This window comes from Pygoscelis adeliae, unplaced genomic scaffold (genome assembly GCF_000699105.1).
Source record: "Pygoscelis adeliae isolate BGI_AS28 unplaced genomic scaffold, ASM69910v1 Scaffold108, whole genome shotgun sequence".
Taxonomy (NCBI): Eukaryota; Metazoa; Chordata; class Aves; order Sphenisciformes; family Spheniscidae; genus Pygoscelis; species Pygoscelis adeliae.
Genome location: NW_008825498.1, coordinates 4618297 through 4646227, shown reverse-complemented (window position 1 = coordinate 4646227; position 27931 = coordinate 4618297). Strand labels below are relative to the sequence as shown.

The 27931-nt window shown below is 39.8% G+C and overlaps 1 protein-coding gene across 1 annotated transcript; it reads left to right on the top strand.

Annotated features, from left to right (window-relative positions):
• Nucleotides 1-8: 8 nt before the first annotated feature.
• On the top strand, nucleotides 9-27931 carry MEP1B (meprin A, beta). Its single transcript, XM_009331429.1, has 15 exons — nucleotides 9-71; nucleotides 4799-4817; nucleotides 5003-5053; nucleotides 5160-5203; nucleotides 6218-6296; nucleotides 7389-7506; nucleotides 12529-12707; nucleotides 14196-14414; nucleotides 17586-17738; nucleotides 18510-18725; nucleotides 21254-21721; nucleotides 23450-23632; nucleotides 24091-24334; nucleotides 26783-26984; nucleotides 27914-27931. Exons 1-15 carry the CDS (start codon nucleotides 9-11, stop codon nucleotides 27929-27931), a joined length of 2256 nt encoding a protein of 751 aa, XP_009329704.1.

The window sequence follows — 27931 nt, the reverse complement described above, 5'->3', positions numbered from 1 at the left end:
ATAACAACATGGGCTGGTTTTCTGTGCCCGCACTCCTAACTTCGCTGCTTCTTCAGGTGGTCTGGAGTCAGGTAAGAAAACAAAGAATGCATATCCTTTATATGATCGAGTAAGCAATGCAGCTTAAGATGAGTTTGAGAGGAAAAGACTTAGGTATGTTGCTTTTGCAAAATAAGAATTCCATTGTCATCTGCATGAAAGAGAAAGATTTCTGTTTCCTCAGGGTCTTAGTGCTGCTATTTTCAATAAGTCTGGCTATATGTGGGAAGTGCTTCTCTTGCATTCCCCATCTAAGCAAAATGTCCACTAGTATTCGAAGTAATGTTACCAGAATAGCAAGTCTGGGGTTAGAATCAAGATAAGTATTAAAATTTATTTTTCTACTCCATATTTGAATGGAAATATGATTTTTTTTTTTTTTTTTTTTTTGCTATAACACAATATAATTGATGTTGAAATTGATGCCTTTTTAGCCACTGGATACACTTGTAAATGGCTGTTCTCTGTTCCTCCAATCCAGCTGAATTATTTAATGCCAAAAAAGTAACGGCTGAGATTTTGTATTTCCTGTCTTTTGTAGTGAAATGTAGCATTTTGCTTATCTTGTGATAATACATTGTAGAGGCCAGGAATTTTGGTGATACACAATATAATTAGTCTGGAGAACAAAACCCAGTAGGTTGTTGAAAGTTCATTTCAGCTGTTCATAGCTTCAGGGTAACCTGTAGAGGGAGGTATTACTCATTGTGATGTTACTGAAGTGGAATAACATTATCGATTTTATGTTATGCAACTTAACTGTCTGATTCTATGAATCTAGCTCCAGTACCTCACTGTGGCTACCCCAGCCTCACACTTCCCTTGTATATCCGCTGCCCATCATGATTACCTGTTCCTCTATTCCCAACCTTTTGGAAACTCGAGTCTCAGGCTTGTTTAGATTCCTCCATAGGCTTTGGTAAAGCATGCAGACTGCTACTAACATCTACAAGCTATCACAGGTGGAACTGCCTCGTAATAACCAGCTCCTGTGTGAGAGAGGGGCTTCTGGTCACCAGGGCTAATCATTTTATTTCCATGTGCCTTATGGCCAGGAAGAGCTTCTGCCGATACTAAACAGTTATATAGTCTGGAGAAAACACTGACAAATTAGGGTGTCCCATCTAAACTGGTCGATTATACTGCATCTGAAGTTCATGGTGAGACAGGGAAATTTTCATTGGGTGATTTATCACATCCTTGAATAGATGTCCAAGCTAGGTGAGGTGGATCATCTTCTGGAGATGCCAGGGCATCATCGTGGTGCCATACCTATTTTAGTGACAGATGAATTATGTATGCAATTACTCATTTGTTTCTCCGCTGATTACCGAGTGAGTCTACTTGCCTAGTTTTTATGTGATAAAATAGGTGAGATGTTTCCCACCCGTTCAAGATGCACTTGAATTATTTGCCAGTTAAATGTGCTCACAAGCCATGGTTTGACCAACCTTTAATGTAACTTAATTCACATAAACCATGTTGTTTGCCAAAGTTAGGGACTAATATTATAAATGTTTGGAATTTTTTGTGTGTGTAGATTTAAAAGTAGCATTGGTTAGACTAAATTGGATTCCTCTTTGGTATACCACAGGTAATATACCCTTCTTCTGTATGTGACAGTGAACTGTGAATCTGTTATTTATTTACAAAACTTTCAGACTAGAAATGCATCATATAGGTCTCAGTTGTAAGGCTGGTATTGAGACCGAAGCTGTTGCTACTCAAACGAGTAGTATTTATACGCAGAAATACTCCTTTTGAACCTGTCTATATTGAATCCTGAGATTCACAGGACTAAAGACCTAGTTTTGTTGAGAAGGAAGTGGAAAGGAGTGATGAAGGGGATTCCTTCAGCGCAAAACATTCAGTGACAGTTTTCAGACACTGAGGACCAGCCTGGATTTCAGTCGATTGCTGAATTTGGTATTCTTCGGCCATGGACTCACATTTTGGTTTATGCACCAAAAGTACTGCTGGACTTAGCTACACTGATTTCAGTTTGTGAGCTTTTGCTGCAGACAGAGGAGCTTTTCCATGAGCTAGCCAGTTTTTACCTTTAGCAGAGTTATATTTTCTGATTAGTAGATATGGGAACATTGTAGTTTACAAATATTGAAACTGTAGAAATATTTTACTCTCTGTTAATGGTTAAAAGGGGATTGAACATATACGGGTATGATTCTTCTCCATCAGCAGTCTTTAACAGAAAAGACAATAATATGGTTTTAATTTTTGAATATTGCAAGCTTTACTTGTCATTTTTTTCTTCCACGTTAGCTAGAAATCTGTGTGAGGGTGGGAGTTTAAAAGCAAATGAAGTCTTCAAAATGTGTGTTACACACTTTGCCCATGTACTTTCAGCTCGTTTTACAAGCTGTACTTTCATTTCAAAACTTGAATACCTGGACTGGATACTGTTTTATACGTATCCAGTGATAACAAAATGTAATGAGAGGGAATATGTGCAATAAAACTTCAGAATGCGAGAGGAATCTGTTGACGTTTCAGATTTATGGATGATTTGTCTGGAAAAGATATTTTGGGTTATTAAACTGTATCAGTGTACAGTTACATGCTTATTCTTTTTTCTGAAGTCCCTATCCTTATTTCTCATGTATCAATGTAAACCTAAATAATACCAGTTAACTCAGTGAAATGTGGGATCAAACTCAATCTTTCAGCATTTGCATCTGCCCAACTCTGGAAAGAGTTTTTCAATGGACTTGGTCACTTTTCCACGACGACAGTGGGTTTTTAAGAGTCGGGTATTTTAAAATCTACCAAATTTTGAAACAACCCAAAACTGTGAAGTGCTGAAACAGGGCTATTTCAGGAGAAATCGGGTCAGGAAACAGATTCTACTCAATGGTCTCTGTAACTGACACTTCAAGGTCAAAATCCTGCCTTTAGACTGGGCAAGGACATATGTGGGTGGTAGTTTTCATTAAGAAAATTAAGCAGCAGAGGAAGAAGTTGATTAAAAACTTTGCCTGTTTATATAACATTTAGATATTAAGCATTTGATTATGCCAGCTCATACCAATTCGGCATTATCTCTCTTAAACCTATAAATTATAGCCTCTACTTGGTTAGGCAAAAAATGGTTTTCCCCTCTTAGGCAATCAGAATAAATGATCAAAATCTGACAAAAAATGTGAAGCAACAATTTGAATTAATTTTAGTTCAGGTGAATCAAAATGATAAAATTTGATTTCAGGCTTTTGTATTTACAATATTTTTTTCTGCCATTTACTGAAGTTTTCACAAGACAGTCATTTCAGATTGAAAATGAATCTCTCATTAAAAAGCTAAAATAGGACATTCTGACAATTTCAAAGCTTTCTTTCTGAACCTTTTCCAAATGAAGAAATTTCATTGAAGGGTTTTTTTTTTCTGCATTTGGTTAAAGTTTTTATATGAATGTCATCAGTTTTAGGGCACACAGTTATGTTTGCCCTCAAAATTGTTCCCATCATTATGTGCCGAAAGTCAGGTCTAGAAGAACATGTGCATTTGAATCTCTTTCGAATATTCTGGCCATACTATTTTCTTATCCGTCATACAGATGGTAGAAATTACCACAATTAATATTCTTGTGCACTGCATGGACTTGATTTTTGCCATTTTTCAACATTTTGACCTTGTACTGTTCATTGCTTCTAATGGAGGTTGCAGATGCTTATCACAGTGGAAAAATAAGTCCTACATGCAAAACTGCATGTATGAAAGATAGCAAATTATTTATATGGAGAAAGAAAAACAGTCGGGGGGGGAACTATAGTAAAAAAAAAATAAAAACCCCACCCTGCTTTGCAGAATTGCTGTTACATCTTACCATTTGCTATATCTGTAAGCTACACTGTCAGAGCTTAGAATTTAAGGTGTTTTTTACCTTCAGTTTGTGAACTTCTTTTCAAACATATGAATACAAGACTTCTGGTGAGAAACAGGAAAACCCACGCAGCAACAATTGCTTAGGAAGGCTGTTCATGATTTTACTCACTGTGCGAGAAGTAGTTGCGTAGTGTTATGTCAAGTATGTCCAAGCCAGTCCAAAATGAAGTGTCTAGTCCAATAAAAGACTATAGATTATGTTCTATAGGCATGTTACGGCAAGGAAAAGTGTGCTATGGGCATCTTGTTATGGTCTTGCTTCAATATGGAATTTTACATATCGGATTTTACACGTTGCAGAAACGAACTGCCTTTGAGTTGGTGTTGCTGAGGTAAACGGAGCCCAGCTAAGGCACTGACCTGGGGCTGAGGTGACCTGACTCTGTACCCAGTCCTTCAAAGACTTGCTTGCATGACACCAGACCACTCATTCTATTCCCCCATCTTCAGCTTTACGATGGGAAGTTAAGCATAGCTTCCATAGGTTCTGTACAGTCCCTGACTAGTAACGATACTTGATCTAATAGAAATAATAGGCTCTTTTTTTCCCATTTGTGAAAGACCATTAGGCACTGTCTGAGTTGTGAGAGAAAAACAGTTGTGAAAACTTCACAGAAGCAGTACTGGGCGACTTACTTGTTGGGCAACCTAAAGTGGGGAGGACACAAAACCAGCACATAAGCAAATAAACATTTCCAGTCAAATGAGAAGGCAGTGTGTGCAATCAAACCAATACAAAGCCATTTGCTAAGTGCTGTCAGTTGAGCTTAAATCGCATCTCTAATACTGTTGAGAGAGTAACGCGAGCTGCATTTCATTATGTGTCTTTCTAATAATATCTTTTTTTCTTCCCCCTCCCCAGCCTGCTCTGGAGACAACTGGTGAGTTCTGTTTAGAGATCTATTTGTATGCACGGGAGGCAGTCAACAAAACCAGCTGCTCATAAACATCGCTAGGACAGATACAGATTTATAATTACTGTTATTGTTATTGCATTAATTTTCACACTTCATAAAGATAACAGCAAGGGCTAATGTCCTACCTCACTTGTCTTTTTATTTTTCAGAAATAGATGTAGATGGAGGAATTGATCAAGACATCTTTGACATCAATGAAGGTTTTTTAAAATTCAGTTTCTCTTTTTTTTTTTTTTTTTGGTGATTTTCATTACGGTAGCCACAGGTCAATACAATAACTAAATATTAATCTCCTCTTCCCTTTAGCTTTAGGACTAGATCTTTTTGAGGGAGACATCAAACTTGACAGGGTGAGTTCAAATATAAAATATAAAACCAGAAATGTGTCATTGACTTATGCAATGTAAATTATCGCTGGCATGGAAATGATTGATGCATCCTGCTCCTACTAACAATAAATGCTCTTTATGTAACAATAAACTGAAAATGTTTGGGAGTAGATTTCTACCAAATGTCATAGACAACGAAAGAGTCGGATGCATTTGCAGAAACATTATCCAGAATAAGGTCGGTTTAGCCATTAGGTCAATATTATTAGCTTCTTGTTTCCTTTACTGTGGTTTTTATATTCGTACTTTTAAGAGATTCAGCAGCACTGGTCACATCCAGACAGGTTTATATAAAAGATTCTTAATTTATCAGCACAATATTTATTATGAACCAACTAAATTTACAGACCAGTGCTGCAAAACGTTCATCATGTAAGTAGATTCACTAAAACTAATGGAAAAATTAGATTTGTAATACCACATTTTAAAGCATCTGTCCAGTATCCCTACCTGATCAATTAAAAATTATATATTTACATAGGAAGTTACATCTCCTAGTAGAAACCCCAAAAGTGTCTTGTACCCCTGAAAGGCAACAGTGTTTTACTCTCCGTTTTGGTGAACCTCTTTGGCTTGGGCATATCAGTGGAAGCAAGGAAAGCACTTGCTAAGGACATGGGAACAAACCCTTGTATTATGAAAAATTACAGAATTATTAATCTCTCTGCAGTTTTCAGGACTTTAGATCTTAATGCTTCACACAGGGCCTGAAGCTCTCCTCACCCATGCGTCAAAATCTCAGGTAATTTGTATGGAGAAAAAGCTGCAGAATTTGGAGACACTGGTAGAACAGAGTGAAGGTATTCCAAACCCAAGCCTTAGACCTCTGAGTGATCTTCCAAAATTTTTGAGCTCTTTGATTTCTTGTATGTATTACATGGACTTGTAGGAGACATGCTTTGCTTTAGCACTATTGTAGTCCCTGATCCTAAATCGTTTTTTACTGAGGTCTTACTTACTTACTTTCTTTCTCAGATGCAGGAACGAAACTCCATCATTGGTGACAACTATCAGTGGCCCCATGTTATCCCCTACGTCCTTGATGATAGCCTGGGTACAGTATTTGCCCTTGATAATGTCTGTATGTCGTGTAGATTGAAATGTTAAATTCAGGTTGATAAAGATACTGTGGCATCCTTTCCTCTTGTAAGTCTTGAGCAGGCCATTTCCCACAGCAGGATTGGGCCTGGGTATGCACAAGCAGGGTATGCACCTTGGTGTCGGTGCTGGCTCTCACCTCCTTTCTTGAATGGTTCTTATCCTGCCATTGCTATGGCCCAGCAGATTGATTTGATTTTAAAAGCATATGTCTGAGACGTGAAACTGTACTAAGCAGAAGGAAAAATGGCACCGAAGATCTTTTTAAAGCAAGAAAGCTTACCTGGCCATTTACATCATCTACAGCACTGGTGGCAAATTGGCATTCTGGCAGGCAATGCAGTTTGCAATGGCACATTGCTGAGTCCCCTGTTGTGGGGCCAGGGACAGGTCATAGCTTGTCTCCATCCCTTCGAATCCACCCGGCTGTGGCTCTGCATGGCAGAGGCAAGCGGTGAGACAGGGAGCTTGAGCTCTTACTGTATGCCACATGGGGAGACTGTGCCCTTACTACATAATGTGGGGGGAAAAAAAATCACCCACCTCCAGTTTAGAGTCAGATCTAAACCTCTGAAGGGGTTGAAACCATGCAAGTTGCTTAGAGGAGATAACCCAGGCATAATGTTAGCAGTTCAAGTCCTGCAGAGGTTCGGTGAGAGACCCGTAGCCTGCAGTCTGCACTAGCTGAAATCCGATGTCTTCATTCCCTATTTATTTAATACTTGCTCACATAAATCTCAGCAAAGTAAATGAAAGAATTTACAAAATTAAGAACCACGCACTATCGTGTATTACATACTCATCATGTCCTATTTTATACATAACTACCAAAGAAAAACTACATGGAAACAAAACAAGAGGAAGATATAATGTCCCAACAGCCTAATTTATGTTTTTTATGTCCCTACCCAGGTCTTAATTCAGCAAAAAGCCTGCTTATTTTAATCAAAGATTGCTGGAGCAAGACCCACCCTTAGGACTTGCTCCATACGGATAATAGTACAAACCTTTTGGCTCAGTATTGACAAGAACACTGTTTGCTTTGCAGAAATGAATGCTAAGGGGCTCATCCTCAAGGCATTTGAACAGTACCGACTAAAAACCTGTATTGACTTCAAACCTTGGGAAGGGGAGAAAAATTACATATCTGTCTTCAAAGGAAGTGGGTAAGAGGAGTAATGTAAAATAACTCTCATCCGGTTTGGCTACAGGTTATTTTCATGGCCAGTATTCACTCTGAAACTCATATATCTGATTACAATTTTGTATTTTTGTTGTGTCTGTTTTTCCAGCCTTTTTTTAACTGGAAATTGTAGTAGTTTCCAAAACAGGTATTACCTAGGTAATAATGAACAATTTCTTGCTGATACTTATTTTTAAATATAAGAGGTGATAAAGTCCTTTAAGAGGTAATTTTCTGGGCATGGTAAAGATATCAGAAACAAGCCAATTATTTTCTTGACTGATCTTTGGATATATGGAGTGTCACTTTCAAATGGTCATCCTATGATGACCAGGTCAAACTATGGTATACCTTAGTTTTTAGAAGAAAAAAAAATCCCAGTGGAAATATAGAATCACAGAATCAAAGAATAGTTTGGGTTGGAAGGGACCTCTAAAGGTCATCTAGTCCAACCCCCCTGCCGTGGGCAGGGACATCTTCAACTAGATCAGGTTGCTCAGAGTGGTAGTTCTAACTGTGGAACAATGAATTTTTTTGACTATAACAAATGTAATTGCATTTGAACAATGTCACACCAACATTCAGATATAACAGTGATATTTTTAAATGCTGCACAGCACTGAGATATTTTACAGAAGTTGCGGTTTATTTACCTCTTTTGGTGAATAATTATGCTATTCAACCTTAAATTTTGCAAAATAAGACTCCAGTAAAGAAGTAAAAATTGCCCCAGCTGCTTCCCTTTCTGAGACAGTCTCTGTCAAAACAATGCAACAAGAACAAATATATTCTCCACTCTATACTGAACCATTTCTCTGTTAGAAAAGATCAGGGAAGGCTTGATAGCCTGGTGAGGAAATTTACTTTCAGAAAATCATTTCCTGATATGAGGATGCATTCATAAATGGGAAAAGATTTTCTGATAATAGAAATGTTTCCCTTTCCCTTTGGCTTGTTCTGAGATATTTGTAGCAGATAATTGTTTCAAAATTTCTTCAGTCTCTGGCTTCTTATATTTTCTACTCTTCATGCTGTGCACATGACATTGAAACTCAAACCTAAAAGATGTATAAGTGGAGACTTAGGGAGCAATGCATTTTCCTGTGCTAATGACTCTTCGGCTTTCTGAGCCAAATGGAAAACTCATGTAGCTAAATTTTTTAGTCCTTCGTCACATAAAGTATGCATTGAATTTGCTAATAATTGTACCTGAAAAAGAACCGCAATGTTTAGCCTATGGCAAGTAAGAGGTCTCTGCACAATGTTTCATTTATATGTCTGTTAAAAATAGATGAGTCATGCTGATGAAGACGACAAGTCGTTCTAGTGGGATAACGTATCTTGCCCTCACTGCCTGGTGTGTTGCTTGCCCTGAAATGTTTCTATCATCTCAGCTGACACATCCATAAAACAATTAATGCTCAGCAGCACTTTTTAAAAGATTGGAGCTAAACGGTGCAGTCTCCTGGAAACGACTATCCAGTTTCAGTGAGCTAGCTTGGGGCTGTACGAAGAAATTATCAGGACTGACCCTGCATTAACTGCCTTTCTTTTCACTCCATTCCTCCCTTCCGATATAATGCGACAAGGTGAAAGGCGGATAAACCAACCAACCCATTTCCACTCTGCCGTTCCTAACTATTTTTTTTTAATCAGCTAGGACTCCTCTAACTGCAGACTAAAGACCTCAGTCCAGAGGGTACAGTGCAGACAGGAGCACAAAGTCCCTGGTAACACCAGATGGATTCATAAAGTTTTATCGCACCAAGAAAAAGCTGATAAATCATCTTTGCCTTTCCGATCTTGGCTTGCATCTATAAAACAGACAGAGGAAGGTGGGGGAACTTTGTGTCACAAGGATTTGTAGTAGGCCATAAAGTCCCCATCTGGATTGTCCTTTTGAATTCAAATGAAGCCAGCCACAAAAGAAACCAGCTGCCATTTTGTAGTGTGGACTGCCCTGTGTAAAAATACATTTGTAGTCTCTGGTGTACATACACAGTGTCATCAACCCCCATGCAAAGAGCCCTCTCCATGCCCACATTCTTTATCTACCATTCACCAAGCCTTGGCTACTGCCTGCTTTATGTTTACACACACATATATATATATTTATAATGCTGAGTAGAGGTACATGTAAGGTTTTCTAGCACACAGCCTTTCACCTCACCCTCTATTCAGGTCTATGCATCTGCAGTGGAGGTTAGACTGTGGATCTATTTAAAGACCTTTTCTTGACTCCAGCCTGTCTGCTGAGCAAAATACATGAGGGATGCTTGTGAATTATGGAAATGCAGGAACATCAGATGTGGCAGGTGCCTGCAAAGCTCACAGAACAGTCTGGGATGGCATTCTGCAATGGATGTGCCATTTCTCCCTGCTCTTCTGATGAAGAGCAGGACTCATTCAGCTTTTTTTTGTGTGGTAGAGTCAAATGGTTAGCAGTCCAGGGAGGATCAATCCCATCTCTGGTATTTCCACATGGGACATCAGGTGTTCATGGAAATCTCCTAGGAGTTCACCTCAGCTCTTTGCCACTGTGGCACACAGCAAAGGGAACCCATGCAGAAGTGGTTTGATACAGATCCCTGGCTAACCAGCTTGGTGCTGGTAAGTCAAAGCGTCTGTGTGCTGATACTGGTGATGTGTGATACTATGGGAAGTTATTTACTAGCAGGGCATTAGTATAAAAATGTGCCTGAAATAAGCATTGGCTCTTAGAGAATAGGATTTCTAGATGGCATCATCGCTACTGATGGCACGTATCTACTTACAGCCCTGTCGTGGTTTAACCCGTCGGCAGCTAAGCACCACACAACTGCTCGCTCACCCTCCTTCCCCTGGTGGGATGGGGGAGAGATTCGGAAGGATAAAAGTGAGAAAACTCATGGGTTGAGATAAGAACAATTTAATAATTGAAATAAATAAATAAATTTTAAAAAAATAATAAATTGTAATGAAAAGTAAAATAAGAATATGGAAACATTCGATGCTTTGAGGTCAAGAACTCTACCAAGCACTACAGAGAAGGTAGGGAAGCACATCACAGCCATATGAGAGATAATATAGTCAGAAAGTGGAGTTTTCAGCCAGTCCCCGAGCAACGATTGCTGCCCCCAGCCACTCCCCCCAACTTATATACTGAGCATGACATCACATGGTATGGAATATCCCTTTGGCCAGTTTGGGTCAGCTGTCCTGGCTGTGCCCCCTCCCAGCTTCTGGTGCATCTCCTCACTGGCAGAGTATGAGAAGCTGAAAAGTCCTTGACTTAGTATAAACACTGCTTAGCAACAACTAAAACATCAGTGTGTTATCAACATTGTTCTCACCCTAAATCCAAAACACAGCACTGTACCGGCTACTAGGAAGAAAATTAACTCTCTCCCAGCCGAAACCAGGACAAGCCCATCTTCCAAAAAGAAGGCTGGTGGGATTAGTCAGAGCAGGTACTTTGCTGTTCCTCTAGCCTCTGATAGAGCAACTAGCAATGCAGAAAGCATTGAATCAGGGGAGATACAGCTCTCACACACTTGAGGAAGCTGGGACTTTCCCCCCATTTTCTCCCCTCCTAAAGACATCGCTAACGTGGGGCTCCAGGTGCCCATTGCTCTGCAGTGCCCTGTCCCACTCACCTAGTTTTATTCTCAGTGCTGGGCGACACAGAGCAAGCATCTACTCCCTCTGAGGCTGCAGAATGATGGTGTCGTAGGCATTTGGCAGACTGAAGGCAAGGGGAAGCTGCATCCCCTGGTGTTTGGATGCTAATTTTGCCAAGTGTCCTGGATGTGTCTGTAGCCTGCTGTGCTCTGCGCAGCAGCAGTGAAGCCAGAGGCAGCTGCTTTGGTATGAGGTGGACCCAGAACTGTGATGGACTTCTTAGACTTCTGCACAACCAGAAAAAGCTGCGTAATCGATATGAGGCCTTGTTCAAGGGAAGCCTGTGAAATCATGGATGCCACATGTGCTTCTCCCTGGGTCTCATGCTGTGATTTTAATGAGTAATCAATAGCCAAGGCCTGTGCTGCTTTGTGGAAAGAGAAATACTGGGGAATATGTTGCACTAAGTTATAGAGTTTGAAAGCGCATGGTGTGTTTGTATTTTTAAATTTCTGGGGTGATAGGACTGCAAATCCTATGGCATATTTTGCGCCCGATTAATTTTATGGACTTCATTGGGTAAGTGTTGATTTATTTGCTGCATAAAATATCAATTTAAATGTAACTCTCTGTGCTTGCTAGTTTGTGGACATGGGGTGCCATTTTATTGGCTTGTGCAGATAGCTCACTGAATTTTTTAATTCTTTAATAAAAACTTCCAGCACAGCTGTGGTTTTGCTCTTCCTTGTGAGCACGTGTCAGCAGCAAGTGCTCTAGTGCAACAGCTCACAAATAGCTAGAAAGAAAAGAGTTTGTGAAAAGCACTGTCAAATCCACCAACCTTTCAGAAGGTACCCACAGCCGCGCAGAAGCATACCTTGCCTGGCAGCCACAGCCCCTCACAAAGCAAAAGGCCAAAACAATAAAGAGAGAAGCAGCTGCAATGACAGAGGCGAGAATGTGCACGAACCTGGTTTCCCTTACGACTGGGACAGGCTCAGAGCGCGCTCACAGTCACATACTGTGGTCCAGATAAAAATTGTTAATTTGCAGTAACTTAATTGCTCTAAATCATGTGTCCATAGTCTTCGATGTTTACCAGAGTACCAAGGAAATCCTCATTAGTATTCTTCTGTCACAAATAGCTCAATGTTTTTCTGCTAAAGAAAACCCATTAAAAATAATAGAGCCAGAGTGGGGGAACAGCTTGTTCATAGAAACAAAGCTAAATGTGAGAAGAATGGATCCGGTAAGGAACAGATCAATGAAAAAGTGCTCTCTGTAGCAAAACGTAACTTCAACACTCAAGTCTGTTCAACTGTTGAACAGACTGATTCTGGAGTTCGCGTGGCATGGGGATGGTATGTATCTCACAGAGGCCTCTCTCATTTTGTTTCAATGTTAGCTGCTGGTCCTCAGTGGGAAACCGCCAAGAGGGGCTGCAGCAGCTCTCCATCGGAGCCAACTGTGACAAGATTGGGACGATCCAGCATGAGTTTCTGCACGCCCTGGGATTCTGGCATGAGCAGTCACGGTCTGACCGAGACGACTACGTGTCCATCGTCTGGGACAGGATTCAGCCTGGTCAGTCACTCCCCTGCTTTTCCTTTCAGGCTCTGGTGTTAGGGGGTTTAGCTGTGGAACGACCCTTCCAGGCATCCTTCAGTGGTCACACTATCCGCTCACCTGGGTTTAGTTTTCAAAGCCAGCGTATCAATAAATTAAATATCAAGTGACAGCTATTTGGGACAGAAAGCCTCGTTTGTTGTTGCTATGGTTATTCCTTGTGCCACGGCAGTTCCCAGAGACCTCACTAGAGATCTGAGTCCTGTTATGCTACATGTTGTACAGCAGAGCAACAGAAGAGAGTAATTTAGTTTGTTTAAATGAATACTCTAAAAGCACTGTTACTCTGGGAGCCCTTATCAAAACAAAAGTAATTGAAAAAAACATCCCACTCTGAAAAACCAAGTGCGACCAAAGCCAGTAGAAAATCGCCAGTGAAAACACCGGTCGTCCTCTTTCTCCCCGGCCGCTACACCCGGTGCGGGCAGCAGAGCTGAGACGGCAGAGCGTGCAGAGAGGACGTGCGGAAAGGAGAGACCCCTTTCAGGGTCCGCATCACACGAGCGGTTACTTCGGCGATGCAGCTTGTGAATGTAAGTGTTGGCGTATTTGGCACAAACCTGACAGCTGGCACGGGCTTCCTCAGGACTCTGCCCGGTCTCTCCCTCTTCAGCTTGCCGTCGTCCCCTGTGACTTTCAGGCACCTCAAAAACAAAGTTACACACACGGACTTGATTCTTTCCCGGCACAGGTACACACAAAAGACTGAAAAAACAGATAATGATTAAATCTAATGCATTCTTATTTAGTCGTGATCAATAGTCAGGTGCATATGCAAGTATATATTACAGAAAATGACTTAGACTCTGTTATTTGATTTCCATTCTATTTTGCTGACTCTTTAATGACAAGGTGCGCTATTGTTAGCCGTTTGAAACCGCTGCAGCTTTTTTACACTGACCACAATATAGTTACTGTATTTTGACTAATTTAAAACATTTAAAACTTTACCTCCCGTTGGGTAGTTAGTAATGGTTTTCTGCTCATACTCCAGAAAATATCTGTAAAGTTAAATTCTGGAAGCTTATCCGATGACAACTCTAACTTGTTTATTATGAGCTAAAATGACTAGCAATTAAACATCAGAGAATGCAGATTAGAAACAGGGAGGTATTACAGTTTCAAATTGCATTAATTTGAGTACTGAAACAGTATCTCCACTTTTGGGTATCACAAGGCCATCAAAGTTTACAGGCAGTTTCATGGGGAAAAGATTTCTGGCAGCAAAAATCTTTCCTTCATCCAGCAGAAGTCATCATGTTATGTTCCAGTGGCTGAAAGAGGAAAGTAAATAACTCTAGACTAGAAATAAAATAGTTTTACAGAGTAAATGACTACAAAAATATACTTGGGGATCTGATGGATTCTCTGTCACGTTAAGTCTGTACATCAAAACTTGGTCCTCTGGGGCGACAAACGATCTTTCCTTTTATTTTTCCCATTTAGGTAAAGATCATAATTTCAAAAAATATGATGATAAAACTTCAGACTTCCTGAATGTTCCCTATGACTATACTTCTGTGATGCACTATAGCCAAAATGCATTCAGGAATGGAACTGAACCCACCATCGTCACTAACATACCAGACTTCATGGATGTAATAGGACAGCGAATGGATTTCAGTGATTATGATCTCCAGAAACTGAACCGGCTGTACAATTGCTGTAAGTTTCTCCATTTCTTTTAAATTTTTTGCTTCTGGCATTTGAAAGAACTGAGGGTGATACATACATGCTGGACTCATCCAGCCACAAGCGAAAGAGATGCTAACGTATTTGGAGAAGTGAATTGTGTTAAAAACACCAGAAATAATGGTACAGCTAGAAATAACATAGCCCTCCTGCAGAAACACTGCTGTGTAGCAGAGTTTTCTGTGCAATTTTATCTGACCTTTAGTTAAAAACCAGCTTCACTCAGCAGCTGATTTTTGTTCATCCCTTGGGTGGCTGTTTAAAATGTGTGCTTCTGCAAAAAGCTTTTTGTTTTTTCCCCCATTATTCCGCAGCTGTTGCTCAGACACTGTACAGAAATGAGTATCTTTGCTGTGGCTATCGTACCTACTCCGCTCTCATGCAATCAGTGAGACAGAGTGTGTGTTCATGCAAATAGGGTACAGATGCTGTTAGGAAGAAAATGCGAGCTTTTAAAATTTTTATTTTTAGTTTCAAACCCAGTCTCTTACAAAAGTGGTCAAAAGAGTTATTTTGCTTGTGTGGGATTTATTTTAGAAAGTTGAGTGAAAGTAAGAGACAGAGAAATATAGATAATTCTATTACCAAACTGGAATATAATTCTGGAATTGTGACTGAATCAAAGGTGCCCTGACACTCAGATGAAAACTTTTACTTCACCGACTCAGTATCCCAAGTAGTGAGTACCGGTTTGCAATTATATTTTAAGCCTCATTCTATAGAAACCTTAAATAATTATCAAACTGTTTTATTAAAACAGTGCAGTTTTTTGAGCATACGATTCTGATGAAAATATTTCTGTTCGTGTAGGTTTAAACGGAACACAGGCTTACATGCAGCCTTAGCTTCTAGCACTTGGCACACAGTCAATTAGGTGTTATAGAAGTGCTTACAGCTAAGGAGGTCTTTAACAGGGGCTGGGGTCCTTCTTCCTCTCCATTAATCTTATGTACTTTTCATCAGTCTCGTGCATTACATACATACTTCATGACATTTTAACTCTATTCTTAACCCATAGGCACATTCCCTAAGTGAAATAAGCCTCAGCCATGCAGTCATGTTGAAATTAGTGACAAAACTGCCACCACCCTCAGTGCAAGCAGGATCTGCCCTGCTCCCCAGTCCGTCACTTGGCTTCGCCTAGTGTGCACGATATTCGCAGAGCCATAAGTGGTCTTCAGATCAGCCACCATTTGCCGAAGTGGCCCCTGCGCCTGGGCGGACGGGTGCTTCACAGGTCCCAGCCCTTGCCCACCCAGCTGCTAGACTGATCCTTTCAGGTTAGAGGGAAGACTGAGAACGCCAAACCTGGTTTGGGTGGCAGATATCCTCCCAGAGGAATCAAAAGATTACTTCTGTTGCTGAACATGATTTAAGGAGAAGTTTAAGCTGAATTTCTGCTGAAGGCCTGTGTAGTTAGCAAATTGCATTAAAAATAGGAAACTTGGTTCTTAAATTGAAAAAAACAACCCACAGCATGAGAAATCCTGACCGATACTTTAGTGCTGTTCGGATCTCTCCTTCAGGACTGTCTTTCAGGCCATATGATAACAGTAGATTTTAGTTTGCTTTCCCTTTCTAGCATGTGACTTAACAGAACTGACCATGAGGTTTCCCTCAGACACTGGAAGTTAGGACTCACCACTCATCGCCCCTGTATTTTTTTCCAAGTCCAGCCTTTCATTACATACCAACAAAGTATCTGGCTTTTGGTGCAGATGGAGTTCAAAACCCCCCTCAAGCAGTGTCCCCTTCCCCTATCTCATTAATTAATCTAAGAGATGCATTGTAAGCTATTGAGTCTTGCTTTTCTCTCTTCCTGTTGTGCAGGTCACCACTCCATGCCAGCCAGCACTTTCTAATTGAGGTAGTTAGGCTACTGCTTTTCTGTTTGGGCAAATTGACGTCATATTTTGTTTTGCATTTTGATTTCAAAGAGTTCTTTCATCTAATAATTCTCCATTTTTTATTACCTTCTTGCTGACACCCTAGCTGGGTTTTTTTCTTTCTCCAGCAGTCAATATAACATTTACTATGAAAATCTTTTCTTGTTTTTTACAACAGCATACCAACACTATATCTTAAAAGGTATCAGTCATACAACACTTCTGATAGCCTTGCAACCTCTAGAGGATTGTTAGCTTTCTCTGAGGACAGTACAAAACGTCTCAGCAGTGCAACTGATTTGGCAGCAGTTCATACTTAAGTGCTTCCCTGGGCTACCACCTAAGTGAAGCATTTGGCGTGACATTGAGGTTGATTTTTCCAATACTCAAGGTCCTTTTTGTGGTGCAATGAAACCTTTAAACTTGCCATAATATTTCATACATAGTTTGAAAGCAGTAATCATGAAGCATTTTATTAACTTAGTTGTTTTCAAATCACGGCCGGTGTTACACAGAGCTCAGACATGGTACAACGAGAAACAAATCTAAGAATAGGGATGAACCTGGACTGTGTCTTCCCTCACCCACCCAGGGTTTGCTTTAGACAGAAAAAACATTTCATACAGTGTTTTCCCTTTCCAACTGCACAGTCTTCCTTCACTTAATTTTTCACTTGTTATATGCAAGTCATCTTAAAAATTCGAATGAGATGAGGTATCCACTGGTCCCAAATGCACCTTTGCAAATGTTTTTTTCAATTCAGCATGTTGAAAATCAAGGTTTGCTTATTGCAGTGAAATAACTTCTGCTGTACTATAGTTCAAAATAAGCACTTCAGCTGATACATTAGTGAACTTTTATCAAAATCTGTGGCCACGTGTGGACTGGCCCAAAGAAAGCAGAGGAATGAATGGGAACTCTCAGGACCTTTTGACTGTGAGAAGGTTGGTGAGTTGGGGCTGGTATTAGTGTTCCTTTTATAAATAAAAGATGTGATATGGTAATTAGCTGGCACCCTCCTGTGCTTGCTAAGTGCCCAGAGTGGTCCTGACGACATCTTATTAATGTCAGTGTTAATCGCCAAATGCTTTGAGTTCCTGAACGTTATACCTATGAATGTTGATGATCATGATTGATGAAGCCACTGATTATTTGGTGTTTGCATTTAGTCTTTCTCTGCTCTTGGCTTTGGACATTCAGAATTAAAATGTATGTCATGTGATAGAGATTCATGACTTTTTTTTTTTAAATGTTATAGCCTCCTCCCTAAGTTTCATGGACACATGCAGTTTTGAACTTGAAAATATATGTGGCATGATTCAAAGTTCAGATGATAACAGTGATTGGCAGCGTTTGTCTCAGGTTCCTGCTGGGCCAAATACTGATCACACTAATATGGGAGAATGCGAAGGTATGAGAAAAGACTGTTCTTATCTCTCTGGGAAGTATTTTCTGCAGAGGCATGTGAGTTGACTTCGATCTTGGCCGTGTTCTCTGTTTATTTGTTGATGAATTACAGTTTATTTTTTAACTAAGCAACATAAATCTACATACTTCGGGACATCATGTGATAAGTTCAATTTTGTGCTTATTTGAGAAGATTGAATGTCCTTTCCTCTTTTCCTCTGTTTTCTAGACTTAATGACACATCCTGACATGAGAACTATGTAAAATGTTCTAACCTATGGTACAGGCACACCAGAAAGACTGCTGATTTGCTGAATAATTGCTCAGGAAGCCTTTGGAAAGGATTGGGATTTAGAAATTATGTATATTATCAGGGCTCAGGTGAACAATTCATTAAGAATATAGCCAGTTGTTTCTGAACCTGTCAGAGAAAGCTTAATGAGTACAGGAGCTTAAACCAGTCCTCCAGAGAGAGGGAGTCAGCTGTGAATTACTGGCCCTGGGTAAAGAGTAAAAGCCTGTGCTTTTGAGTACAAATTGCTAGAGACGATAGGCAAATGAGGAAAAAAGTTGCAAGGAGAACAGTTCTGCCTCTGGAGAACGTAAACAGGTAACAGTCCTCAGTCCGAGGATTTGTACAGGGTCTAGCTTACCCTGCCCTTGACTTGACCATGTCTTCTAGTGGTATTACAAGATAGTGTTAGGAATATAGGTACGTGAGGAAAATTTTGTTTTCTGTCTCCTCTACCGTTCATTTCTTATTGACTTTTGACAGATTCTGGCTACTTCATGCATTTCAACACCAGCGCTGGAGCAAAGGGAAGCACAGCTGTCCTGGAGAGCCGAATACTGTATCCTAAAAGGGGCTTTCAGTGCTTACAATTCTATTTCTACAACAGTGGTCACGAAAGCGACCATCTGTATGTCTGGGTCAGGGAGTATACTTCAGCCCATCCGAACGGTACTTTGAGACTCATTGAAGAGATAAAAGGTATGGAATAAAATTGCATTTTGGCTTAACCTATACTCAATATCCTTTTCAAAGTACTGGGGGAAAATATTGTAGCAAATTGACTCATCTCCTAGCGTTATTCTTTGACTTCTTCTCTAACTATGTGATTGATTCTCTGCTGGTGAAATTATACTTGATGGATCCTCAGTCAGCTGTTTTTCTATAATATAATCAAGTACCACAAATTACAAACTCTTGCATTATCAAGAGAGTTTTCTCACCAAAATAGCTAAAATTCCATGAGCAGTCATTTTAACTGTTCTAGAATTGCTGGTATCAATAGCAACAGATGAAGCTGGTTGTTAGAGTAAATTACAATGAATAAGAAAGTAATAATAAAGGCATGGAAAGTATAAGTGCCCTGGAATACCTAACATACCAGTTTAAAAAAGATAAATAAAATTTAACTTACTTTTTAAACAAGGTTTGAAATTACTTAACTGAAATACATGGGCAACAGATCACGGTTCGAGTTGTAATTTGAAGAAAATTAAGTTCTTGTGGTTTTAGAAGCCTTTGGCCTACAGAATGAGCAACTGAGGTCAGTTAATGGGCAAGAGCTCTTTAAGCTAGAATTGCCAAAGTCACCTTATGATTAAATTACTTTCTCAAATATTTAACTATTACTTGGTCTCCATTCCAGCTACAACTAGTTCAATCTTCTGGTTTCATAAGGGACTGAGCGAGTTCTTTTACAAAACAGGTATCAAGTCCACTTCTTCCTCTTTTTGTCCCTGTAGGCTCAGCTACTGCTCATGACTGTTTTTCTTTTCTTTTTTCCCACTCTTTTCTTCACCCTGATGCTTTCATCATCCCTGTGTGCTATCAGGAATCATATAAGTGAATAAAAGGTGAATCATATAAGGTGAATATAAGTGTCAGGGCTGCTAAAGCAGATGTAAATTTCAGATTAGTCTGAGCCTTCCAAGCTCTTTTGAACCCTACTTTGAAGACAAGATTAATTTCTCCACACTTCAGCCTTCTTCACAAATACTTTTTCAGGTATATTAGGTCCCATCTCCCATTCCCTCTTTCTCAAGTCCACAATTTCCTTTTAAGTCTCTGATCTGATATGCACGTCCAAATGGGCACCCTACTTTGACAATCTCTGGTAAAACTTTCAGGAATGGTTTAAGATTGTTTCTCCCCCAAGCTGTCTCACTTCCCTCATGTGCGAAGTTACCCTCACCAACACAGAGTCAACAGGCTGGAAGAAGCATCGACACTACAGCCCTTTCCAGCCATGATCTGACATCCTGGCTGAGTTGCTCATGGGTTTACACTGAACCACCACGCTTAAGAGGCTGAGGGACAAGCCCTGAACCTTTTCTGCTGCTCTGCGGCTGCTGTGGCTGCCTTCAGCCGGGGGCAGGGGAGGCTGTGGGAGTGGGACATTTTACAGCACAGTAGCTGGTCTGCTCGTTGAACATGCGTCAGAAACCCCAGTCTTGCATATAATCTGTGCAGTTCAAAAAAACTTTAGTTAATGCAGAAGGCAATTTAATGGAAAATAGTGGGGTGCTTTTGTTCTTGTTTCTGGGTTTATTTTTTTCCTCCTAATTATAATGGTGATGAAAAATGGCAAGCAATTAAGACTGATATCTGAGATCCATTGTGTTGTGTTTAGAACTGTTAGGAAAGCGAAGCATGAGTTCTGTACCTGGGATTGGCACTGCCTATTCCGTAAAAGCAGCTGAAAGTCTGATCTTCCATGCAGGTGAACATAAACCAGACAGCAAAAGAAACTGTTTTGCTGTATGCGCTATTAACAAAGGATGTCCTACCTTCACTTGCCTTACAAGGCCCCTGTGCAGAGGTCTTTGCTTTTGCATACACTGCTCTTGGAGTCAAGTGGAATTTGCTAGTGCAGGCACTTTGGGACGCAGCACCAGACTCGCAGTGAGGTTTTATCACGTGAAGTAGGTTTTGCAAATGACTGGCTTTAATTTGAACTTAGTGGTTCAACACTTAGTGAACAATTAATCATTTGATGGGTGAATAGTGCTTCTGCATAGGGAAACTTCCAACAAGCCATTTAAATATACAAAAACAACTGAATGAACAAATCTTGTAGTTCTAGGCTCCCAGAATCCTCTGTAGCATTTTTTGTTGAGACACGTTGTTATTCAGTTATTTGAATATACGTTGCTCTGAATTTTTTCCTTTTTAGTAATACAGGTGACAGCCATCTTTGTGCATTTCATTATCACATTTATACTAATTTAATGCAATGTTCTTTAAAAATATAAAAGAAAAAGCAGTCTTAAAAAACATTAACACTCTTTTCACTCAAATTAAAGAGCTGCTATACATATTAAACCTGTTGAAAAACTGAATTGAGAAAATATGATCTTGCACTGAAAACATAACATCTACAGGAGAAATGTTCCATCACATCAGTGCCAGTGGAACTGAGAGATTCTTACATAGCATTGGTATAGGGTCTGTAGACCTGTGCAGTGTTTGACTGTACTGCTTACTCAGAAATCCCTACCCTTGTTTTTCAGGTTCACCTGCAACTTACTGGCAGCTCCATCATGTTTCTTTGAATGTCACAAACACATTCCGGGTCGTGTTTCAGGGCATGAGAGGAAGTGGCTTATCAAACGGAGGCCTCTCTATTGACGACATCAATTTGTCAGAAACTCAATGTCCCCACCACGTCTGGCATATCAGAAATTTCACACATCTTCTCAACACAAGTCCAGCAGGGACAGCAGGAAGAATATACAGTCCACCTTTTTACTCTAGTAAAGGATATGCTTTTCAGGTCAGCTTGTATGTAAATGGTACCACTAATAACCCATTTAATTTAGCAATGCACTTGCACTTGATTTCTGGAGCAAATGATGATCAGTTGGAATGGCCCTGTGCATGGCAACAAGGTACCATGATTCTGCTTGACCAGCATCCTGATATTCGTCAACGGATGTCAAACCAAAGAAGTATAACAACCGACCCTCTGAAATTATCAGGTTAGTTAAAATCAGATGTGCTGTCCCGTACGTTTAAAACACAGCCAAAAGATAAGGAGTCAAATTTTCTCTTTGTGTAAATTAGTGCAGTTTTTTTAGCTTCTGGAATGTTTCATTTGTTTGCAGCAACAATATAATTGATCCACAGACAAGAAAAAATTGAACATACAAGTAGGTTAAGCTGGGACCCTGGATTTCAAAGTTGATTTGCATAAGAAATAGGTGGATGATCCACGCCTAAAATTTCTTTCATATGCTCTGTGAAGATGCATTTATATCTGCTTTAATGAGAATGGAAGTTTTCCAGAAGACTTGAAAAGAAAAATACTGAATTAACAATACACACAGTTCATACCAGATAAAAGTGCAGCAATTAAACAAATCCCCTCCCTCCTTGTAAAAGATACAGTGGTGTCAGCACAAATCTCCGGATGGACAAAGTACTGATTCATAATACATAATCTGTACTCGTTCAAGGTATGAGAAGATAAGGAAAAAATGTCCACAGTAACTTGGAAAAGAGGCAGTTGAGGTAAAGATGCAACTCTGAGAAATGGTAGGAATCTCTATAAAGAGAGATATTAAAGAAAAACCCCATATTCATCATTGGATAAAGATTGGATTTAAGCCAAAATGACTTTCTGCATTGATTATAAGAGTTTTGCCAAAAGAAACCACCTCCACCACTGAATTAGTTTCCTGGGCTTTCAGACCGTAACATTAGTCAAGGAAGGAAGGCACAAAAATGTCTAACTCACAGTATTATTTTTAAAAATTTATGATTTACATTCATTTTTCTATGACACTGTCTCTACGTGAAAACAATGCAGGTAATCTAGAAAGACTAAATGTCCTCCCCTGTAAATGAAAGACGCATCACACCAAGTCTTCCGTAGATGGTTGACATTTTCCCCATGCTCTCTGCTGTTATGGCCACAGTGCTCAGCCCTTTTCCTTCCCTGCCCCTGTGGACACGCAGCCTGTTTGCTCCTTCTCCCTTGTTTATTCATATATTGCTGATAGTCCCAGATTCCCAAGAGAAGCCTTGTAAGAACTATCCTTTCTCTAACCAGCAGTGGTGTTGGAGCAGGCAGTTTCTTATCCCTCTGTCAGATACTTTCATAGGCAAATCAGGCTCAGCTTTGAGATTTAGAACAGGGTTTGATGGAGGGGACATCAGTGGCCAGTGACCGTTCAGATTGTTCAAGTACCCTCTGCCCTACATCCACATCAAGAGATGCTCTTTTTTGAGAAGCACTGAATTATTTCATTTTACAGATGATTCATGTGCTCCTCATCTTCCTGCCCACTACACTTTAAAAGAACTAAAAAGAAAATACAACAGGTTTTCAACTAGCTCACCAATAACCTCATCTTCAGCAGGCTCTTTTCTCAATACCTCAGGCTAAACCAAGCCGTTGAAGATCTCCATTGTCTTCTGCATCTCATCAGTGTGGAATCTCAGGCAAAAAAATCTGCAAATATTGCAGGCAGGTCCATCATTGCTCCTATTCCTTGAGTTTCAGGTAATTTATTGTCTTCTCCATATTCATGACATCCATGACCAAATAAGCAGAAGCAGACAAAGTAGGATGCAATCTGTCTTGGTTGTTGAGAGAGGCCTCAATACTACTTTGCAGCAGAGATTATCTGAGAAGGAAGGGACCCTATAGAGAAAGAAATCCAGAGTGGTCTCCCACACTCACATTCAGGTTTTTTTTTTTCCAGATTCCTCATCAACTTATTTTTGGGATAGGCCAGATAAAGTGGGATCCATAGCATCTTTTCCCAATGGAACTACATTCATGAGAGGTCCAGGAAGTGGAACGAGTACATTCTTAACTCATCAGAGACTTAGAAGCCGCAACTTTATTAAAGACGACGGTGTTTATATTCTTTTAACAATGGAAGGTATGTAAACATAGCTGATATTCTTTATGATACAGTAAACATGGAGTGTCACATACTTACTAAGTCACTAGTGCTGTAGATGTAAATACACATGATGTACTTTGCAAATGAGCAGTTCTGGAACTACGCGTGTATCTAAAGTCAAATCATATGTTTGGATAAATTTGTGGATAGGTACATGCACTGTATAATTCCTTTATCTCATGTGAAGGTGTATAAAATGATGCTAATCTTGTGCAAATTATTTTGAATAGAGTACTTTGAATAAAATTGTCTGTTTCTGAAAAAATCTAGAGGACATTTCCAAAATACATCATGCTCCTGAAAGGTAAAAAAGACTACTTATCCATTATACCTGTGGACAGGCTTATTGCTCTTTGCTATTAGAACTTATCGTTAGAATAAGAGGAAAAATAACGTGAAGTAAAGACCTTATTTCTTGTGTTTTTATCGTGCAGATATATCACATCTACTATCAACTCAGCCAAGTGTTTCACCTACCTTTGTTGTAAATACATCCAGTGCCAACACCATCAAACCTACCTCTAACACCACTACCACGAGGCCTACTGCCACCACAACACCCATCACAACAGCCTCTGTCACCCTGACTGAAAAGCCAGAGCTTCCCAATTCCTGCCTAGACAACCCTTGTGAAAATGATGGTGTCTGCGTTATTGTAGACAGAGCACCACGGTGCAGGTAACTGCCTTTATTCACTCTCAAATGCAATTTTAGGATGAGTAATAAAAGTTTCTAATAGAATAAATCTTTGTTCCTAATGAAAGGAAAGATAGACTATAGCTGATTAAGGCAAATATTTCCAACTCCTACTGCGAGACTAAACTTATGACCAGTTTGGGCAACAAAGCTCCTAACCTCAGCATTTGACCATGTTGAAGTACTCTGCTTGACTTCCCTATAAATTATATTTTAAATGTTTTTATCATTTTCAGTAGTGTTTTAGTCCAATGTTGTAAAATGGACTGTGCATCTCCCTAGAAGTCCCTGTAACAAAATTTATAAGAGCTAAATATAAATGCAGTTGAAACAAAATAGCATTTATATCAGTAGAAAAGATGTTTAATACTTTGCAGGCAGGAAGCAGCACAGACATTATTTTAGAATATGATTCAGAAATATTGTGTAGTGTAAATTATGACCATGAATTACCAAAGTGTAGTTGCTTGCCTTTGAAACCAGAGATGAAAGCTGAGGACTAAAAAGTTTGTTTGCCCTGCAAGAAAATTAATATGAACTTTTATTTAATTCTCTGTGGATACATTTATGTAACCCACCTGGCTGATGAGCATTGTTCCAGCTCTTAAACAAGCTCTAGGGCTGAAGATAGTGACCTTATGTGATGCTGTGCCAGGGCAGGTAGACTGGGGGAGTGCTGTGAGGCAAATGTCTAAAGACTGAGAGCGCCGAGAGTCAGGATGACTCATTAAGTGTTGTATTTCCCCATTTAGAAACCTTTTAAAAAACAATTCTTGTGCAACCCATCAGAAACAGGTCACAAATACGATTAAATGTCAAGAAGCTCTTCCAAGAAGAGAAAAAAAAGTTATGCTGAATGTTATGCCTGATCTCGAAATTATGGAAAGAAAACTTTTATTCTCTGACATGTCTGGATTATTTGAAGCGCTAGTGCCTATGTGACCTACTTTCCGTCCTAGAGAAGTGTGTGACCAGCAGTCAGTTTCCGCTCCAATTTTCTGTTGGGAAACAAGGGGGAATGTGATACATAACTCTGTTTAAGCCGGCTCACATTAAGTCCCCCAAAAGTCGGTATCCTTGCAGCACACTGCAAACCCCATTTTCAGGGTTGAACACATAGTTCTGAATAAATGGCTTAGGAACTAGAAAAACAATAACATTAGGCACAACCAGGGTTAGAAAGACAGGGCAGGTGTGCACTCAACAGTACTGCACATATAGGTTTTTTTCAGTTAGATCATTGGGACCCTCACTATATGCTTACTATAAAATGTTTCGGAGCTGATAGTGATGCTGGATAAGGTGAAGGAATCAAGGCCAGTCCAATCAAGGACTGGAGGTTGTTTTCAGTCCTAAAACCAGATGACTGCTAGGATGTTAATTTCTTTTCTTACCTTCTTCTTGGGGGAGGGCAGAGGCAGCTCATACAAGTTCTTTAAATTTGAAAATAAGCCCCTTTTGGCAATGAGAAGGTCTGATCAGAACATACCACATCTACTAGTGGAGAAGTACTGAGCGGAAAAAGGGGAATGTGGTGGGAACATCTTCGGCCAGCTCAGTCCTAGAACCAGGGAATTCCTGCACCTAAGCTTTGGTTCAGCTGCTATCTGGTCAGAGATGCTTTCAGAGTCCAGCCTGTGGTCTCCACCCCATTTATCTCACAGGTTCGAATTGCTGCATAAGGTGAGCTTAGAATTAAAAAAGCAAAGAACACATGAGGAAACAGGTGGGTGAAGTTTTCTGAAGGGTAGTAAATGTGTCTTGATTGGATAAAATAGCAGTGTAAAGTTTCTGGACCACTTGCCCTAGGAGCTTATTCAACTCCTTCCTATAAAGGCTTTTTTAAATTGACTGACTGAAGAAAATAGAAGAGCTTTGTGTAAAAGCTGAGCATGACAAAAGGCAGAACTGCATCAGGGTATGAGGGTAACTAGTAAGAGTGGAAGCAAATATTACATGACAGTGGTCCTAGTGACAGGTATCAGTTTCATGGAGCAGAAAGTGAGTTTTCTATCAACAGCAGTGCTATAAACTTCAAGGAAAAGGAAGCAGATGATAAGTGAACTGAGTGATCCAGAGGGCATCTCTATTGGTAGCAAAAGATGACCGTTCTGTAGGAGCAGCTCTGTAGATCAGCTGCGGCCAAGAGTTAAGCAGCCAAAAGGATCAGGATAGCACTTGGGTTTTTTGGCAAAGGCTCTCTCTGAAAACATGACCTGTAAAACAGCGGGAAGCTGAAAGAAGCACGTCCAGATGTGTAAGGACAGTAGGCCGCTCAAGACATCTTTAAAATAGAAGTCCATTTTAAGATAACTTCATTATGTTTTGGGATATAGAAACAGTGTATCAGAGATGCCGGTTTTTTTCAGTAGCCCTTTTCATGCCTTTAATCTTTAGGTAATACCACATGTTTGTTCTTTTACTTTCTAGGTGTCCAGCAGGTGACAACTGGTGGTACATGGGAGAAAGGTGTGAAAGGAAAGGCTCAACTCAAGAAAATACTATAATAGCTGTTTCTTCCACCATATCTGTATTTGTTGTAATGCTTATTGTCACTATCACAACCGCGGTGTGCCTTAAAAAGAAATACAGCCAAGGAAAGGAAAATGGTGAGAGCCTGACTCTGGAAGAAGTAAGTATTTTGCCTTTTTCAACATTTATATATATATATTTACTAAAAATAAACAAATCCATTAAAAGTAAATTGGAGGATGTCACATTTTTAAAGTCCGAAGACTCCAGCTTAGGAATTAAAGAGCTCCATTAAGTGCTACGAATTTATCAAACACCATAAAGCCACTTCATTCAAAACCTGTTCTCCTCCTCCACCCCCACCACTCTAACTGCCTTGATGGCAGCCTACATTGAGTGGGAGAGTGTGAACTAAGGGGCTCATTTTCAGTTTGTAATTAAACCATGTCTTCCACCTAGTGGACTTGTATTTCATCTATTACTGCATTTTCTACTAAAGATCTCCCCTTAAAACACCATGGTACTAAAAAACCCAATACAAAATGTCAAAATAAAAAGCAAATATAAAAATCAGTTTCCGTATTCAATGGCCATTTTTTATACAAGGAAAAAAGTAGCCATGGAAATCGTGACTTAAGGAGAATTAAAAGAAGACAGCAGATTAAAACTATCTGAATTACTGGATCAGAAAGGACATGTAGTGAATAGCAGAGGCATTTGGGCAGGTTTTGATAGGAAGTTTCATAAAGTCCCAGGCATCTGGACTCTTAGTTTAAACAGAGATTTAGTCTCGGAAATAGTAAGAATGACATAGCTTAGAGGGACAGGAGAAATTTTGTAAGCAAACTGAAGAGGAATGGCCTTCCAGAGAGCAGATTTCCATTTTTAATTTTGTCCTAGTATTCTTTACATGATGTCCTGTTGAGGTGCAGTACCACAGTGCAATGCCAGATACTTGGCACTGTTACTTTATGACCTTCCAATAAATTATTTTAGTTTCTTTGTAAGTAACACTCTTACATTATACACATATTTCCCTTCCCTACAAGCTTTTGAGATGTGGCTTTGATTTTTTTTTTCCCCATTTAGAATAAAACATCCTTCTGA